Consider the following 20,230-nt stretch of genomic DNA (forward strand, 5'->3'; position numbering starts at 1 on the left):
GATTTTACAAAAATGATTCATTTTTAAAATTAGTTTAGTACACTATATTTTATACGAGGTAATAACAATAGTTATATACTATTTATATAATTTAAGTACTTGGTTTTGGTCGTTTTATATGATCAAATCCTTTTATTTTTATACCATTGACAGCGATTCCTCCATTTACAAGGATATCTACCACAGCATCCTCGCGTTCACCAATTCCTGGAACTATTTCACCACCGATTATGATTCCATTGCGATTTCTCTCTATAGTTACTTCCGAATTTTCAAATAGTTTCACTGGTGGGTATTTGCCTAAAATTTGTAAAAATAAATGATATATTTTTAAATAAGTATACATTTTCAACTATTTATAAAACGGGTCTTAAATCACCTTACTACAATTATTGAAACTTCTTATGTGATATGATTATTTTTTTAACTTTTACTAATCCGACAATGTACAGACAAATATTTTGTAAGCAAAGCTTCCCTTATTAATCAATGCTTAAGCAAGTTTTAAGACATACAAATAATAATATTATGCTATTAACTACCTGGCATTCTCAAAACAGTTTGTCCCGCTGCTTTTAGACCTTGGAATCCTTCTTTTGGTTGACCATTCACTGTAATTCCTCCTTCTTCGTGGTAATCGATTACTATTCCATCGATTCCATTAACTCCTAGAATTTGTTTGCCATTGATCTCTAGATCATTCATGTTATACCATTTAATGACTATATCTTGACATCCAAATGTGGCTCCTGGATTTGTCCAACCGTTGAGCACAAGGTCGCGTCTTTTAAAGTCCGGGTTTGCGCCTTTATATACTTGATCCTCTTCGTAGTTTACTGTCAAAAATCCTAAATCATCTCCTGGAACTTTTTTTTTCGTTAACTGTGAGGTTAGGTTAGGTACATACGTTTTATACAGGGTGGCCCACAAAGATTTGACAAATGAAATAACTTTTGTTCTAGTGAATATTTTTAAGAATTTTTTTTTTTTTAATAATTTATGCACATTTGCGCTATAAGCACCGTAGTTTTTATTGCACTTGCACCTGTTTTACTTTTTTCAGTCGTTTTTTTTTATCACATATTTTTATTTTTTTTCAAGATAGCCATTTTATTCAAAATAATTTTTAGGTAACGCGCGCAGATAAAAATAAATCTACGGGGTTTACTCTACCGCACTCCACCTCCCGTCACCAGTCATCCTCACTTTCAAATGAATATAACTTTTGAACGGATGAACAAAAATAGTAAATACAAATTTTTTTCACCAATTCTTTTTTAAAAATTATGAAGTATAAATGCGAATGAGTATAATATACTTAAATTAAATTAATTTAAGAAAATATACATATTATGTAAATTATTAGATATTATTTTGTAAACCTAAACATACCGGCAGTTTCTGGTAGGTTTTCTGAAAATAAGTCAAGTTATAATAAGCCAAAGGGGCTAACATAATAAAATAAATGTACAATTAAACTAAATAAACAACATTGTATACATAATAGGTACCTATGATAATGAAAAGTATTATTCAAAATATAAGGGTTTCGACAAATTAATTAGTCTAAAGCTATTCTGTACACTCTATTCAATTTAACATAATACAGGGTTTTTTTTTTAAATACTCTACCTAATATCTTATAGGAATTAATCAGTTGTTAGATGTTTTTTTCCGCAGTCTTTCTATGCAATGTGATCTTAAATTATCATATACTTTTACCCTTTCCCAAATTATTTATTTTTGTAAACATACCGTCAGTTTTTAGTAGGTTTTCTGAAAATAATTCAAGATATAATAAGCCAAAGGGACCAACGAAATAAAATAAAAGTACAATTAAAATATATTAACAACATTGGGTACATAATAGGTGTGATAGTGAAGACTATTAGTCAAAATATAAGTGTTAAAGCTTAAACAAAATAATAGCAGTCTGAAGCTGCTCTTTTTTAATTAGGTACCTACACTCTATTCAATATAACAATATGCGGTTACATTTTTTAAATTATCCACATATTAACTTATAGGATGTAACCAGGTATACAATTTTTTCCATAGTGTTTTATTCAATGAGATCTTAAATTTTAACAAATTTTTACCCACTCCCAAACTATGAAGAATAATTTAATAAACATTTTGACAGTTTGAAAACTAATTTTGGATAATTACATTTAAAGTTATTAGGTTTAAAAATGAGGACGGGAGGAATGGTGGTGTGTAGTATTATTTTTATCTGCGCGATTAACTCTACCACACTCCAACTCCCGTCTTAAATTTGTAATTTAAGTAACTTTAAAAGTTCAGTCAAATTCTTCAGCAAATTATTCTTAATCTGAAAAGTTAATTAAATATGTACGTTTAAGTTTCAAAAGTTGATTGCGCTCAGTTTAGTACAAAAAAAGTAGATTAAAAAATTAATCTAAAAATAACGTTTTTATGCGCCTTCAAAAGTATAAAATAACCCTCCGGGGGTCTTGATAACCAAATAGGACAGGTGAACTAGAAAAACGTGGGGCGCATCTTTCTACTTAGATATTAAAACCTAAGCTTTCATGTTAATGCATTAAGTTGTCTCTCATAATGCTGTCTCTCTAACCGAACGGATCAGAAAGTGATAGTATGACTTTTTTTTGGGAATGAAATTTAATGGATTTCCGTGCCACTTGCCTTAAATTTCATTGCAAATTGAAAAGACTTAATTGCTATTCTCTCTTAAGTTTGTTTTATGTAGGTTGCTTCAATTTTTTTGTTAACTACCTACTTGCTTAACATTTAAAGTAATGTGATGCTCAATTTTACATGACATGTCATTAAGTATTATTTTATTTAGAAGAGAAAAGATGATTGTGCATGAATTATGAGTTAAGGTAGTTATTAATGAGAAGAGAATGTTATTATATACTCAGACGTGTGAAGTAGTAAAGATGCGCCCCACGTTTTTCTAGTTCATCTGTCCTATTTGGTTATCAAGACCCCCGGAGGGTTATTTTATACTTTTGAAGGCGCATAAAAACGTTATTTTTAGATTAATTTTTTAATCTATTTTAGTTATATTGTTCTTTTTCGTTTTCGTGTGTACGTATCTATACATTTAAATGTACAATATTATTGCTGCATGGTCAGAAGGATTATCATAAGAATTAGTAATCAATTTAAAAGCTTATAATTTTAGATTTATTACTGTATAAATTATCATAAAAGTTGAAATTAAGTTGTAATTACTATATAAATTATCATAAAAGTTGAATAAAATTTGTAAGAAAATGCAAAAAGTGTAATTATGGGAACCGGGTTTGAACCTGGTACCGCTAATACCTGAGCACCGTTCACGCCCAAACGCACCACGCATAATTTTTGCTGGCAGGTGAGAAATAAGTCTTTTTGATTGCAAGATTCCACCCGGAACGACGGACAAGAAATCGACCCCATTTTAACCCCCTTAGGGTTGGAATTTTAAACCTCTTGTGGATTAATAATGCATTGTCATCGAATTGTGAGCTACCCTGAAAGTTTCAGCCGGATAGCTAATCGGGAAGTGCTCGAAATTTGAGTTGCAAGATTCCACCCGGAACGATAAACAAGATAGTGAGTTCATAAAAACGTTATAAAAAATATAAATATTTGGTAATATTATACAATTGTAATAATTAGATCAACCTGTATTATCTAACTTATCTTAATCTTCAGAGGAAATAATATAGTGATTTTACCATTTATATAAGCGTTAAAAATTGGGTTTTCGAAAAAAACTGTAGTACTATAGTAAGTAAACTGTTAAAAAAACATATTATGTGATTAAGCGGTACCTAATATAACATATTTCATTGCCGAGGATTAGCATAAATTAATTAAAATAAATAAAGGACACTAATTCCAAAAAAAGAAAACTGTAATTAAAACTTTTAGTTTAAATATTATAATAAAATATATTATTATGTGTCTGCTTAATTGATAAACATGTTATTTTCAAACGAAATCTGGGTCGGTTTCGGGTACCTAACAAAGTTATTCGGTATTTTGTAACATATTTAAATTCAATTTATTTAAAATGTTTATTTTTCTAACCAACAACTAAATTCTATTTAATTACCACGTAGGGAAGACGTATTACTGCCGCATCTGAAAAGTTAACGTTAATTTATCAATGTATATTTTATACACATAAAACTCTAGATTCGATTACATTTTTAACTATAAATAATATTTAAAAAAATACATACAATACATAAGCTACTAGACTAAGCAAAAGAATAATCTTGATATTCATCATAATTAATAATTAATATCATAAAAGTATAATATTCAACTGTTATAATATACTGCTTAACTCGACTACTCTAACTTCTGTGTGTTACTACAGTATTTTTAAGAAAAACACTAAATTATTATTATTTTGTGGTATAGTCGAAAATATGTTATTTGGGAACAGTTTATTCATAATATTATAGTTCTCTAGCAAATAACTATAGAAGATACATAATACATTTGGTTTATACAAAAATAAAACAGAAATAATGCGGGGAACTTTATACTGTAAACACAATAATTTATTACCACAGGCTTATAAAATAATGGCACTTCCACACAACCCACCTATACCTCTACGAGGTCAAAACTCAAAATCGATAGTAGGAGGAAGGTAGAAAAGCTGGGAATTGCATGGAATAAAAATGTAATAATATGGAACACTATATTTTTACTTAGCGGTTAAAATTTAAATGGTTAAGATTTGAAATTTAAAGTACATAACTATAGCTGTCGATTTGTGTGCCTATAGCTGTTATTTGTTTTGTACACATTTTCTACTTTGAAATGTAATATCAAAATAATTTAAGTCCTAAAATGTGTTTTTAAAAAAAAAACATTCAATCTTTTTTTGAGTTTGACTTTGGAAATAATAAAAAAACGTATATTTAATAATTAAAATTACTATGATACCATAATAAACGAAATTAGATTTCATAGATTATGAATGTTGAAGTAATTTCTAGATTTTATTCGGAATAGTATAAGCATAAGCAATAAGCAAAAAAGCAAAATCTAGCAAAGGTTAAACTTTAAATTAGCACAGACAAAAACTAGCTGAGTCTGAAGCGGGTATAGTTTAAAATGAAAACTTTCTAGAACTTATACAGAAAAAGCCAGTACAGTGGGAATGGGGAAGGTCTCAAGTCTAAAAAAATGATTATAGCTGAAAGTGATAAAATCACTTTTAAATAAACGCTTCGAAGCTTTTTTGAGGATAGTAAGAACCCGGCACCACAATTTTAAGCGTGCAGTGTTTAAAAAAAACAATTAATACCACATTTGGCAGCAATGAAAAATGCTTAGATAAATAAAACGCACTTGGATTTGAACTCATTATAGACAGAAAATGTATTACAAAACAGCAAAATGCAAAAATTGCTGTTAAAAAAATACCGCATAAAGGTTTTAGTTAAAATGAAACATATTATGTGTTTAATGGATTTTGGTCGTGTCGATATTTATTTTAGCTAGAAAATGTAATATACTTCCCCTGCTCGATTTTAAAAATAAATCGTAGCGATTTTGTGTGCCTATAGTTGTTATTTGTTTTGTACACATTTTCTACTATGAAATGTAATATCAAAATAATTTAAGTCCTAAAATGTGTTTTTAAAAAAAAAACATTCAATCTTTTTTTGAGTTTGACTTTGGAAATAATAAAAAAACGTATATTTAATAATTAAAATTACTATGAAACCATAATAAACGAAATTAGATTTCATAGATTATGAATGTTGAAGTAATTTCTAGATTTTATTCGGAATAGTATAAGCATAAGCAATGAGCAAAAAAGCAAAATCTAGCAAAGGTTAAACTTTAAATTGGCACAGACAAAAACTAGCTGAGTCTGAAGCGGGTATAGTTTAAAATGAAAACTTTCTAGAACTTAAACAGAAAAAGCCAGTACAGAGGGAATGGGGAAGGTCTCAAGTCTAAAAAAATGATTATAGCTGAAAGTGATAAAATCACTTTTAAATAAACGCTTCGAAGCTTTTTTGAGGATAGTAAGAACCCGGCACCACAATTTTAAGCGTGCAGTGTTTAAAAAAAACAATTAATACCACATTTGGCAGCAATGAAAAATGCTTAGATAAATAAAACGCACTTGGATTTGAACTCATTATAGACAGAAAATGTATTACAAAACAGCAAAATGCAAAAATTGCTGTTAAAAAAATACCGCATAAAGGTTTTAGTTAAAATGAAACATATTATGTGTTTAATGGATTTTGGTCGTGTCGATATTTATTTTAGCTAGAAAATGTAATATACTTCCCCTGCTCGATTTTAAAAATAAATCGTAGCGATTTTGTGTGCCTATAGTTGTTATTTGTTTTGTACACATTTTCTACTTTGAAATGTAATATCAAAATAATTTAAGTCCTAAAATGTGTTTTTAAAAAAAAAACATTCAATCTTTTTTTGAGTTTGACTTTGGAAATAATAAAAAAACGTATATTTAATAACTAAAATTACTATGAAACCATAATAAACGAAATTAGATTTTATAGATTATTATATCAAACGATAAAATAACTTCTTAGGACTCGAACAAAACAGTCACTCAGAGAATATTGAATAGTTTTAGACAACAAATTGTGCAAATTAACGAAAAATGCCTAAAATTGATATTAAATCGCGTTGAGCGACCAGTTAAACTTTACCAAATGACCCCAAATTTTGATAAACTTATTTATAAAGATTAAATTTTAGTGGTGGGCTAAAAAAAAACCACTTTTTTTTGCGCCACCCTAAGGAGAGGGTATAAACATAAAAATTCATGGAAAATTGAGATCACATTAAACGAAATCACTATGGAAAAAAAAAATTAAATTATCAATTAATCCCAGTGAGTGGCCCATGATAAAAAAAAATAACCCTGTATGTATTTTAAAATATTTGTTGACTGATGATTCACACACATAAAACAACCTAGATATTGACTATAGCCAAGGTGTAATCTTCCCCATTTGTTTGGTTTTTACTTAATAAAAATAAAGTTTGACTACAGATTTTTTAGAAAATAGTATGTGTTTTAGGGATATTTCAAACCTAACTTTTGTCTAATATCCAGACCTAAATCACTAAAACTCCACATGAGAAAGCGAAATAATAAAAATATGTCAACCCCTACTAGGGAAAGGATTTAAGATATTTTTTTTTGTTTTGTCGGCGTTCATCGGTAGTTCTATGTTTTAAGAATATTCCATAGAAATTTGGAGCTAATATAACTATTTTTAAAGAAGTTATAGAGCGCCGTAATTTTAAGTTTAAAAAATGTGTCATTTTTTTCTTGGTTTTAAAGGGGAAAGGGGTGGAATTTCAAATTTTTAACTCAAAAAAGTACCTTGTAAGTACGATTTTTGATCGATAGCCTTGATATATGAAGAAATCGGTTAAATACAAAAAACCGAAAAAAAATGTTAGTTAAAATAAAATGAATTAATCAGTTTATCGATCCTTAAAGCCGTTACTATGTGTACCTTATTTGTGTAATCAATACTTAGTTGTTCCATTACACTATACTACCATTATGTGTTACTTCTTAAACGTTTTTCAATTCACCTAATTATTCACAATTATTGTTTACCCCCATTGAGTAATATATTTCAACTTTTCATTCAAGACTCTTATTTGTAGAATAATATGAACAAATCCTTAGAAAAATTCCAAAAATGTCCAAAATTATGGTACATTTGTTATTAGTACTAACTTTTTTTTTTAAATAGAACTTTATTTTTAATTATAGCGTGTCCCACAAATATTTGACAAATGAAATAACTTTTGTTTTAGTGAATATTTTTAAGATATTTACAATTTCAATAGCTGAGGTTCTTTTTTTATAAATATAAACTATTTATTATATTGAGTGGCTCATAAATTTAATAACTTTAACCTAAAGTAATTAAAAATCACTTTAAATCCAAAATCTACGTCTAAAAAATATGGTCTGCTGTTGAAAAGTATTTTTTTTTTAATTTTAGTAAATTGTGTATGATTATTTCATTTTCAGCTAAAATAAATAGGCATTGTTTAGACTTGCTACATGAAGAATTCAATTCGGCAGTTAAAAAGTCATTGTGGGCAAAGGCATAAATACTTTAAAAACACGTATTATCATAGTTTAGCTTTCAAACATTGAATGTACCGAGAAAAGTTATAATATCTGTTAATAACTATTAATTAGTAAAATGCTTTCTCATATTTTCAGTCAAGAAAACCATTACATAAATCAAACGGGTGTGGCGAACCGTTAGATTTTATTTAAATGTTGAAGTAATTTCTAGATTTTATTCGGAATAGTATAAGCATAAGCAATGAACAAAAAAGCAAAATCTAGCAAAGGTTAAACTTTAAATTGGCACAGACAAAAACTAGCTGAGTCTGAAGCGGGTATAGTTTAAAATGAAAACTTTCTAGAACTTATACAGCAAAAGCCAGTACAGTGGGAATGGGGAAGGTCTCAAGTCTATAAAAATGATTATAGCTGAAAGTGATAAAATCACTTTTAAATAAACGCTTCGGTGCTTTTTTGAGGATAAGAACCCGGCACCACAATTTTAAGCGTGCGGTGTTTAAAAAAAAACAATTAATACCACATTTGGCAGCAATGAAAAATGCTTAGATAAATAAAACGCACTTGGATTTGAACTCATTATAGACAGAAAAAATACCGCATAAAGGTTTTAGTTAAAATGAAACACATAATATGTTTAATAGATTTTGGTCGTGTCGATATTTATTTTAGCTAGAAAATGTAATATACTTCCCCTGCTCGATTTTAAAAATAAATCGTAGCGATTTTGTGTGCCTATAGCTGTTATTTGTTTTGTACACATTTTCTACTTTGAAATGTAATATCAAAATAATTTAAGTCCTAAAATGTGTTTTTAAAAAAAAAATATTCAATCTTTTTTTGAGTTTGACTTTGGAAATAATAAAAAAACGTATATTTAATAATTAAAATTACTATGAAACCATAATAAACGAAATTAGATTTCATAGATTATGAATGTTGAAGTAATTTCTAGATTTTATTCGGAATAGTATAAGCATAAGCAATGAGCAAAAAAGCAAAATCTAGCAAAGGTTAAACTTTAAATTGGCACAGACAAAAAAAAGCTGAGTCTGAAGCGGGTATAGTTTAAAATGAAAACTTTCTAGAACTTAAACAGAAAAAGCCAGTACAGAGGGAATGGGGAAGGTCTCAAGTCTAAAAAAATGATTATAGCTGAAAGTGATAAAATCACTTTTAAATAAACGCTTCGAAGCTTTTTTGAGGATAGTAAGAACCCGGCACCACAATTTTAAGCGTGCAGTGTTTAAAAAAAACAATTAATACCACATTTGGCAGCAATGAAAAATGCTTAGATAAATAAAACGCACTTGGATTTGAACTCATTATAGACAGAAAAAATACCGCATAAAGGTTTTAGTTAAAACGAAACACATAATATGTTTAATAGATTTTGGTCGTGTCGATATTTATTTTAGCTAGAAAATGTAATATACTTCCCCTGCTCGATTTTAAAAATAAATCGTAGCGATTTTGTGTGCCTATAGCTGTTATTTGTTTTGTACACATTTTCTACTTTGAAATGTAATATCAAAATAATTTAAGTCCTAAAATGTGTTTTAAAAAAAAAAACATTTAATCTTTTTTTGAGTTTGACTTTGGAAATAATAAAAAAACGTATATTTAATAATTAAAATTACTATGAAACCATAATAAACGAAATTAGATTTTATAGATTATGAATGTTGAAGTAATTTCTAGATTTTATTCGGAATAGTATAAGCATAAGCAATGAGCAAAAAAGCAAAATCTAGCAAAGGTTAAACTTTAAATTGGCGCAGACAAAAAAAAGCTGAGTCTGAAGCGGGTATAGTTTAAAATGAAAACTTTCTAGAACTTAAACAGAAAAAGCCAGTACAGAGGGAATGGGGAAGGTCTCAAGTCTAAAAAAATGATTATAGCTGAAAGTGATAAAATCACTTTTAAATAAACGCTTCGAAGCTTTTTTGAGGATAGTAAGAACCCGGCACCACAATTTTAAGCGTGCAGTGTTTAAAAAAAACAATTAATACCACATTTGGCAGCAATGAAAAATGCTTAGATAAATAAAACGCACTTGGATTTGAACTCATTATAGACAGAAAATGTATTACAAAACAGCAAAATGCAAAAATTGCTGTTAAAAAAATACCGCATAAAGGTTTTAGTTAAAATGAAACAAATTATGTGTTTAATGGATTTTGGTCGTGTCGATATTTATTTTACCTAGAAAATGTAATATACTTCCCTGCTCGATTTTAAAAATAAATCGTAGCGATTTTGTGTGCCTATAGCTGTTATTTGTTTTGTACACATTTTCTACTTTGAAATGTAATATCAAAATAATTTAAGTCCTAAAATGTGATTTTAAAAAAAATATATTCAATCTTTTTTGAGTTTGACTTTGGAAATAATAAAAAAACGTATATTTAATAATTAAAATTACTATGAAACCATAATAAACGAAATTAGATTTTATAGATTATGAATGTTGAAGTAATTTCTAGATTTTATTCGGAATAGTATAAGCATAAGCAATGAGCAAAAAAGCAAAATCTAGCAAAGGTTAAACTTTAAATTGGCACAGACAAAAAAAAGCTGAGTCTGAAGCGGGTATAGTTTAAAATGAAAACTTTCTAGAACTTAAACAGAAAAAGCCAGTACAGAGGGAATGGGGAAGGTCTCAAGTCTAAAAAAATGATTATAGCTGAAAGTGATAAAATCACTTTTAAATAAACGCTTCGAAGCTTTTTTGAGGATAGTAAGAACCCGGCACCACAATTTTAAGCGTGCAGTGTTTAAAAAAAACAATTAATACCACATTTGGCAGCAATGAAAAATGCTTAGATAAATAAAACGCACTTGGATTTGAACTCATTATAGACAGAAAATGTATTACAAAACAGCAAAATGCAAAAATTGCTGTTAAAAAAATACCGCATAAAGGTTTTAGTTAAAATGAAACAAATTATGTGTTTAATGGATTTTGGTCGTGTCGATATTTATTTTAGCTAGAAAATGTAATATACTTCCCCTGCTCGATTTTAAAAATAAATCGTAGCGATTTTGTTTGCCTATAGCTGTTATTTGTTTTGTACACATTTTCTACTTTGAAATGTAATATCAAAATAATTTAAGTCCTAAAATGTGTTTTTAAAAAAAAAATATTCAATCTTTTTTTGAGTTTGACTTTGGAAATAATAAAAAAACGTATATTTAATAATTAAAATTACTATGAAACCATAATAAACGAAATTAGATTTTATAGATTATGAATGTTGAAGTAATTTCTAGATTTTATTCGGAATAGTATAAGCATAAGCAATGAGCAAAAAAGCAAAATCTAGCAAAGGTTAAACTTTAAATTGGCACAGACAAAAAAAAGCTGAGTCTGAAGCGGGTATAGTTTAAAATGAAAACTTTCTAGAACTTAAACAGAAAAAGCCAGTACAGAGGAATGGGGAAGGTCTCAAGTCTAAAAAAATGATTATAGCTGAAAGTGATAAAATCACTTTTAAATAAACGCTTCGAAGCTTTTTTGAGGATAGTAAGAACCCGGCACCACAATTTTAAGCGTGCAGTGTTTAAAAAAAACAATTAATACCACATTTGGCAGCAATGAAAAATGCTTAGATAAATAAAACGCACTTGGATTTGAACTCATTATAGACAGAAAAATACCGCATAAAGGTTTTAGTTAAAACGAAACACATAATATGTTTAATAGATTTTGGTCGTGTCGATATTTATTTTAGCTAGAAAATGTAATATACTTCCCCTGCTCGATTTTAAAAATAAATCGTAGCGATTTTGTGTGCCTATAGCTGTTATTTGTTTTGTACACATTTTCTACTTTGAAATATAATATCAAAATAATTTAAGTCCTAAAATGTGATTTTAAAAAAAATATATTCAATCCTTTTTTGAGTTTGACTTTGGAAATAATAAAAAAACGTATATTTAATAATTAAAATTACTATGAAACCATAATAAACGAAATTAGATTTTATAGATTATGAATGTTGAAGTAATTTCTAGATTTTATTCGGAATAGTATAAGCATAAGCAATGAGCAAAAAAGCAAAATCTAGCAAAGGTTAAACTTTAAATTGGCACAGACAAAAAAAAGCTGAGTCTGAAGCGGGTATAGTTTAAAATGAAAACTTTCTAGAACTTAAACAGAAAAAGCCAGTACAGAGGGAATGGGGAAGGTCTCAAGTCTAAAAAAATGATTATAGCTGAAAGTGATAAAATCACTTTTAAATAAACGCTTCGAAGCTTTTTTGAGGATAGTAAGAACCCGGCACCACAATTTTAAGCGTGCAGTGTTTAAAAAAAACAATTAATACCACATTTGGCAGCAATGAAAAATGCTTAGATAAATAAAACGCACTTGGATTTGAACTCATTATAGACAGAAATGTATTACAAAACAGCAAAATGCAAAAATTGCTGTTAAAAAAATACGCATAAAGGTTTTAGTTAAAATGAAACAAATTATGTGTTTAATGGATTTTGGTCGTGTCGATATTTATTTTACCTAGAAAATGTAATATACTTCCCCTGCTCGATTTTAAAAATAAATCGTAGCGATTTGTGTGCCTATAGCTGTTATTTGTTTTGTACACATTTTCTACTTTGAAATGTAATATCAAAATAATTTAAGTCCTAAAATGTGATTTTAAAAAAAATATATTCAATCTTTTTTGAGTTTGACTTTGGAAATAATAAAAAAAACGTATATTTAATAATTAAAATTACTATGAAACCATAATAAACGAAATTAGATTTTATAGATTATGAATGTTGAAGTAATTTCTAGATTTTATTCGGAATAGTATAAGCATAAGCAATGAGCAAAAAAGCAAAATCTAGCAAAGGTTAAACTTTAAATTGGCACAGACAAAAAAAAGCTGAGTCTGAAGCGGGTATAGTTTAAAATGAAAACTTTCTAGAACTTAAACAGAAAAAGCCAGTACAGAGGGAATGGGGAAGGTCTCAAGTCTAAAAAAATGATTATAGCTGAAAGTGATAAAATCACTTTTAAATAAACGCTTCGAAGCTTTTTTGAGGATAGTAAGAACCCGGCACCACAATTTTAAGCGTGCAGTGTTTAAAAAAAAACAATTAATACCACATTTGGCAGCAATGAAAAATGCTTAGATAAATAAAACGCACTTGGATTTGAACTCATTATAGACAGAAAAAATACCGCATAAAGGTTTTAGTTAAAACGAAACACATAATATGTTTAATAGATTTTGGTCGTGTCGATATTTATTTTAGCTAGAAAAGGTAATATACTTCCCCTGCTCGATTTTAAAAATAAATCGTAGCGATTTTGTGTGCCTATAGCTGTTATTTGTTTTGTACACATTTTCTACTTTGAAATGTAATATCAAAATAATTTAAGTCCTAAAATGTGTTTTAAAAAAAAAAACATTTAATCTTTTTTTGAGTTTGACTTTGGAAATAATAAAAAAACGTATATTTAATAATTAAAATTACTATGAAACCATAATAAACGAAATTAGATTTTATAGATTATGAATGTTGAAGTAATTTCTAGATTTTATTCGGAATAGTATAAGCATAAGCAATGAGCAAAAAAGCAAAATCTAGCAAAGGTTAAACTTTAAATTGGCACAGACAAAAAAAAGCTGAGTCTGAAGCGGATATAGTTTAAAATGAAAACTTTCTAGAACTTAAACAGAAAAAGCCAGTACAGAGGGAATGGGGAAGGTCTCAAGTCTAAAAAAATGATTATAGCTGAAAGTGATAAAATCACTTTTAAATAAACGCTTCGAAGCTTTTTTGAGGATAGTAAGAACCCGGCACCACAATTTTAAGCGTGCAGTGTTTAAAAAAAACAATTAATACCACATTTGGCAGCAATGAAAAATGCTTAGATAAATAAAACGCACTTGGATTTGAACTCATTATAGACAGAAAATGTATTACAAAACAGCAAAATGCAAAAATTGTTGTTAAAAAAATACCGCATAAAGGTTTTAGTTAAAATGAAACAAATTATGTGTTTAATGGATTTTGGTCGTGTCGATATTTATTTTAGCTAGAAAATGTAATATACTTCCCCTGCTCGATTTTAAAAATAAATCGTAGCGATTTTGTGTGTCTATAGCTGTTATTTGTTTTGTACACATTTTCTACTTTGAAATATAATATCAAAATAATTTAAGTCCTAAAATGTGATTTTAAAAAAAATATATTCAATCCTTTTTTGAGTTTGACTTTGGAAATAATAAAAAAACGTATATTTAATAATTAAAATTACTATGAAACCATAATAAACGAAATTAGATTTTATAGATTATGAATGTTGAAGTAATTTCTAGATTTTATTCGGAATAGTATAAGCATAAGCAATGAGCAAAAAAGCAAAATCTAGCAAAGGTTAAACTTTAAATTGGCGCAGACAAAAAAAAGCTGAGTCTGAAGCGGGTATAGTTTAAAATGAAAACTTTCTAGAACTTAAACAGAAAAAGCCAGTACAGAGGGAATGGGGAAGGTCTCAAGTCTAAAAAAATGATTATAGCTGAAAGTGATAAAATCACTTTTAAATAAACGCTTCGAAGCTTTTTTGAGGATAGTAAGAACCCGGCACCACAATTTTAAGCGTGCAGTGTTTAAAAAAAACAATTAATACCACATTTGGCAGCAATGAAAAATGCTTAGATAAATAAAACGCACTTGGATTTGAACTCATTATAGACAGAAAATGTATTACAAAACAGCAAAATGCAAAAATTGCTGTTAAAAAAATACCGCATAAAGGTTTTAGTTAAAATGAAACAAATTATGTGTTTAATGGATTTTGGTCGTGTCGATATTTATTTTACCTAGAAAATGTAATATACTTCCCCTGCTCGATTTTAAAAATAAATCGTAGCGATTTTGTGTGCCTATAGCTGTTATTTGTTTTGTACACATTTTCTACTTTGAAATGTAATATCAAAATAATTTAAGTCCTAAAATGTGATTTTAAAAAAAATATATTCAATCTTTTTTTGAGTTTGACTTTGGAAATAATAAAAAAACGTATATTTAATAATTAAAATTACTATGAAACCATAATAAACGAAATTAGATTTTATAGATTATGAATGTTGAAGTAATTTCTAGATTTTATTCGGAATAGTATAAGCATAAGCAATGAGCAAAAAAGCAAAATCTAGCAAAGGTTAAACTTTAAATTGGCACAGACAAAAAAAAGCTGAGTCTGAAGCGGTATAGTTTAAAATGAAAACTTTCTAGAACTTAAACAGAAAAAGCCAGTACAGAGGGAATGGGGAAGGTCTCAAGTCTAAAAAAATGATTATAGCTGAAAGTGATAAAATCACTTTTAAATAAACGCTTCGAAGCTTTTTTGAGGATAGTAAGAACCCGGCACCACAATTTTAAGCGTGCAGTGTTTAAAAAAAACAATTAATACCACATTTGGCAGCAATGAAAAATGCTTAGATAAATAAAACGCACTTGGATTTGAACTCATTATAGACAGAAAAAATACCGCATAAAGGTTTTAGTTAAAACGAAACACATAATATGTTTAATAGATTTTGGTCGTGTCGATATTTATTTTAGCTAGAAAAGGTAATATACTTCCCCTGCTCGATTTTAAAAATAAATCGTAGCGATTTTGTGTGCCTATAGCTGTTATTTGTTTTGTACACATTTTCTACTTTGAAATGTAATATCAAAATAATTTAAGTCCTAAAATGTGTTTTAAAAAAAAAAACATTTAATCTTTTTTTGAGTTTGACTTTGGAAATAATAAAAAAACGTATATTTAATAATTAAAATTACTATGAAACCATAATAAACGAAATTAGATTTTATAGATTATGAATGTTGAAGTAATTTCTAGATTTTATTCGGAATAGTATAAGCATAAGCAATGAGCAAAAAAGCAAAATCTAGCAAAGGTTAAACTTTAAATTGGCACAGACAAAAAAAAGCTGAGTCTGAAGCGGATATAGTTTAAAATGAAAACTTTCTAGAACTTAAACAGAAAAAGCCAGTACAGAGGGAATGGGGAAGGTCTCAAGTCTAAAAAAATGATTATAGCTGAAAGTGATAAAATCACTTTTAAATAAACGCTTCGAAGCTTTTTTGAGGATAGTAAGAACCCGGCACCACAATTTTAAGCGTGCAGTGTTTAAAAAAAACAATTAATACCACATTTGGCAGCAATGAAAAATGCTTAGATAAATAAAACGCACTTGGATTTGAACTCATTATAGACAGAAAATGTATTACAAAACAGCAAAATGCAAAAATTGCTGTTAAAAAAATACCGCATAAAGGTTTTAGTTAAAATGAAACAAATTATGTGTTTAATGGATTTTGGTCGTGTCGATATTTATTTTAGCTAGAAAATGTAATATACTTCCCCTGCTCGATTTTAAAAATAAATCGTAGCGATTTTGTGTGCCTATAGCTGTTATTTGTTTTGTACACATTTTCTACTTTGAAATGTAATATCAAAATAATTTAAGTCCTAAAATGTGTTTTTAAAAAAAAAACATTCAATCTTTTTTGAGTTTGACTTTGGAAATAATAAAAAAACGTATATTTAATAATTAAAATTACTATGATACCATAATAAACGAAATTAGATTTCATAGATTATGAATGTTGAAGTAATTTCTAGATTTTATTCGGAATAGTATAAGCATAAGCAATAAGCAAAAAAGCAAAATCTAGCAAAGGTTAAACTTTAAATTAGCACAGACAAAAACTAGCTGAGTCTGAAGCGGGTATAGTTTAAAATGAAAACTTTCTAGAACTTATACAGAAAAAGCCAGTACAGTGGGAATGGGGAAGGTCTCAAGTCTAAAAAAATGATTATAGCTGAAAGTGATAAAATCACTTTTAAATAAACGCTTCGAAGCTTTTTTGAGGATAGTAAGAACCCGGCACCACAATTTTAAGCGTGCAGTGTTTAAAAAAAACAATTAATACCACATTTGGCAGCAATGAAAAATGCTTAGATAAATAAAACGCACTTGGATTTGAACTCATTATAGACAGAAAATGTATTACAAAACAGCAAAATGCAAAAATTGCTGTTAAAAAAATACCGCATAAAGGTTTTAGTTAAAATGAAACATATTATGTGTTTAATGGATTTTGGTCGTGTCGATATTTATTTTAGCTAGAAAATGTAATATACTTCCCCTGCTCGATTTTAAAAATAAATCGTAGCGATTTTGTGTGCCTATAGTTGTTATTTGTTTTGTACACATTTTCTACTATGAAATGTAATATCAAAATAATTTAAGTCCTAAAATGTGTTTTTAAAAAAAAAACATTCAATCTTTTTTTGAGTTTGACTTTGGAAATAATAAAAAAACGTATATTTAATAATTAAAATTACTATGAAACCATAATAAACGAAATTAGATTTCATAGATTATGAATGTTGAAGTAATTTCTAGATTTTATTCGGAATAGTATAAGCATAAGCAATGAGCAAAAAAGCAAAATCTAGCAAAGGTTAAACTTTAAATTGGCACAGACAAAAACTAGCTGAGTCTGAAGCGGGTATAGTTTAAAATGAAAACTTTCTAGAACTTAAACAGAAAAAGCCAGTACAGAGGGAATGGGGAAGGTCTCAAGTCTAAAAAAATGATTATAGCTGAAAGTGATAAAATCACTTTTAAATAAACGCTTCGAAGCTTTTTTGAGGATAGTAAGAACCCGGCACCACAATTTTAAGCGTGCAGTGTTTAAAAAAAACAATTAATACCACATTTGGCAGCAATGAAAAATGCTTAGATAAATAAAACGCACTTGGATTTGAACTCATTATAGACAGAAAATGTATTACAAAACAGCAAAATGCAAAAATTGCTGTTAAAAAAATACCGCATAAAGGTTTTAGTTAAAATGAAACATATTATGTGTTTAATGGATTTTGGTCGTGTCGATATTTATTTTAGCTAGAAAATGTAATATACTTCCCCTGCTCGATTTTAAAAATAAATCGTAGCGATTTTGTGTGCCTATAGTTGTTATTTGTTTTGTACACATTTTCTACTTTGAAATGTAATATCAAAATAATTTAAGTCCTAAAATGTGTTTTTAAAAAAAAAACATTCAATCTTTTTTTGAGTTTGACTTTGGAAATAATAAAAAAACGTATATTTAATAACTAAAATTACTATGAAACCATAATAAACGAAATTAGATTTTATAGATTATTATATCAAACGATAAAATAACTTCTTAGGACTCGAACAAAACAGTCACTCAGAGAATATTGAATAGTTTTAGACAACAAATTGTGCAAATTAACGAAAAATGCCTAAAATTGATATTAAATCGCGTTGAGCGACCAGTTAAACTTTACCAAATGACCCCAAATTTTGATAAACTTATTTATAAAGATTAAATTTTAGTGGTGGGCTAAAAAAAAACCACTTTTTTTTGCGCCACCCTAAGGAGAGGGTATAAACATAAAAATTCATGGAAAATTGAGATCACATTAAACGAAATCACTATGGAAAAAAAAAATTAAATTATCAATTAATCCCAGTGAGTGGCCCATGATAAAAAAAAATAACCCTGTATGTATTTTAAAATATTTGTTGACTGATGATTCACACACATAAAACAACCTAGATATTGACTATAGCCAAGGTGTAATCTTCCCCATTTGTTTGGTTTTTACTTAATAAAAATAAAGTTTGACTACAGATTTTTTAGAAAATAGTATGTGTTTTAGGGATATTTCAAACCTAACTTTTGTCTAATATCCAGACCTAAATCACTAAAACTCCACATGAGAAAGCGAAATAATAAAAATATGTCAACCCCTACTAGGGAAAGGATTTAAGATATTTTTTTTTGTTTTGTCGGCGTTCATCGGTAGTTCTATGTTTTAAGAATATTCCATAGAAATTTGGAGCTAATATAACTATTTTTAAAGAAGTTATAGAGCGCCGTAATTTTAAGTTTAAAAAATGTGTCATTTTTTTCTTGGTTTTAAAGGGAAAGGGGTGGAATTTCAAATTTTTAACTCAAAAAAGTACCTTGTAAGTACGATTTTTGATCGATAGCCTTGATATATGAAGAAATCGGTTAAATACAAAAAACCGAAAAAAAATGTTAGTTAAAATAAAATGAATTAATCAGTTTATCGATCCTTAAAGCCGTTACTATGTGTACCTTATTTGTGTAATCAATACTTAGTTGTTCCATTACACTATACTACCATTATGTGTTACTTCTTAAACGTTTTTCAATTCACCTAATTATTCACAATTATTGTTTACCCCCATTGAGTAATATATTTCAACTTTTCATTCAAGACTCTTATTTGTAGAATAATATGAACAAATCCTTAGAAAAATTCCAAAAATGTCCAAAATTATGGTACATTTGTTATTAGTACTAACTTTTTTTTTTAAATAGAACTTTATTTTTAATTATAGCGTGTCCCACAAATATTTGACAAATGAAATAACTTTTGTTTTAGTGAATATTTTTAAGATATTTACAATTTCAATAGCTGAGGTTCTTTTTTTATAAATATAAACTATTTATTATATTGAGTGGCTCATAAATTTAATAACTTTAACCTAAAGTAATTAAAAATCACTTTAAATCCAAAATCTACGTCTAAAAAATATGGTCTGCTGTTGAAAAGTATTTTTTTTTTAATTTTAGTAAATTGTGTATGATTATTTCATTTTCAGCTAAAATAAATAGGCATTGTTTAGACTTGCTACATGAAGAATTCAATTCGGCAGTTAAAAAGTCATTGTGGGCAAAGGCATAAATACTTTAAAAACACGTATTATCATAGTTTAGCTTTCAAACATTGAATGTACCGAGAAAAGTTATAATATCTGTTAATAACTATTAATTAGTAAAATGCTTTCTCATATTTTCAGTCAAGAAAACCATTACATAAATCAAACGGGTGTGGCGAACCGTTAGATTTTATTTAAATGTTGAAGTAATTTCTAGATTTTATTCGGAATAGTATAAGCATAAGCAATGAACAAAAAAGCAAAATCTAGCAAAGGTTAAACTTTAAATTGGCACAGACAAAAACTAGCTGAGTCTGAAGCGGGTATAGTTTAAAATGAAAACTTTCTAGAACTTATACAGCAAAAG

The 20,230-nt window shown here is 27.8% G+C and overlaps 1 protein-coding gene across 3 annotated transcripts in view; it reads right to left on the reverse strand.

Moving 5' to 3' along the window:
* LOC126833044 (uncharacterized) overlaps positions 1 to 20,230 on the reverse strand; it is a 23,496-nt gene continuing 3,266 nt past the window's right edge. The window contains exons 1-6 of one of the 3 annotated variants that reach the window (XM_050564159.1): positions 4,221 to 4,341; positions 4,091 to 4,119; positions 1,756 to 1,776; positions 1,393 to 1,413; positions 543 to 836; positions 1 to 300 (exon numbers count right to left, since the gene is read on the reverse strand). In XM_050564159.1, the coding sequence (XP_050420116.1) occupies positions 92 to 300; positions 543 to 836; positions 1,393 to 1,413; positions 1,756 to 1,776; positions 4,091 to 4,119; positions 4,221 to 4,270 (624 nt within the window). In that variant the 5' untranslated portion in view covers positions 4,271 to 4,341 and the 3' untranslated portion in view covers positions 1 to 91. Of the gene's footprint in view, positions 301 to 542; positions 867 to 1,392; positions 1,414 to 1,755; positions 1,777 to 4,090; positions 4,120 to 4,220; positions 4,342 to 20,230 lie in introns of those variants that run through there. The other 2 variants (XM_050564158.1, XM_050564161.1) reach the window with 2 other exon arrangements.

The sequence above is a fragment of the Adelges cooleyi genome, unplaced genomic scaffold (genome assembly GCF_023614345.1).
Source record: "Adelges cooleyi isolate 19-005CV unplaced genomic scaffold, UGA_ACOO_1.1 ACOO_flye_CR_arks_rails_tigmint_CR_PRNA_168, whole genome shotgun sequence".
In the NCBI taxonomy this organism is placed as follows: Eukaryota; Metazoa; Arthropoda; class Insecta; order Hemiptera; family Adelgidae; genus Adelges; species Adelges cooleyi.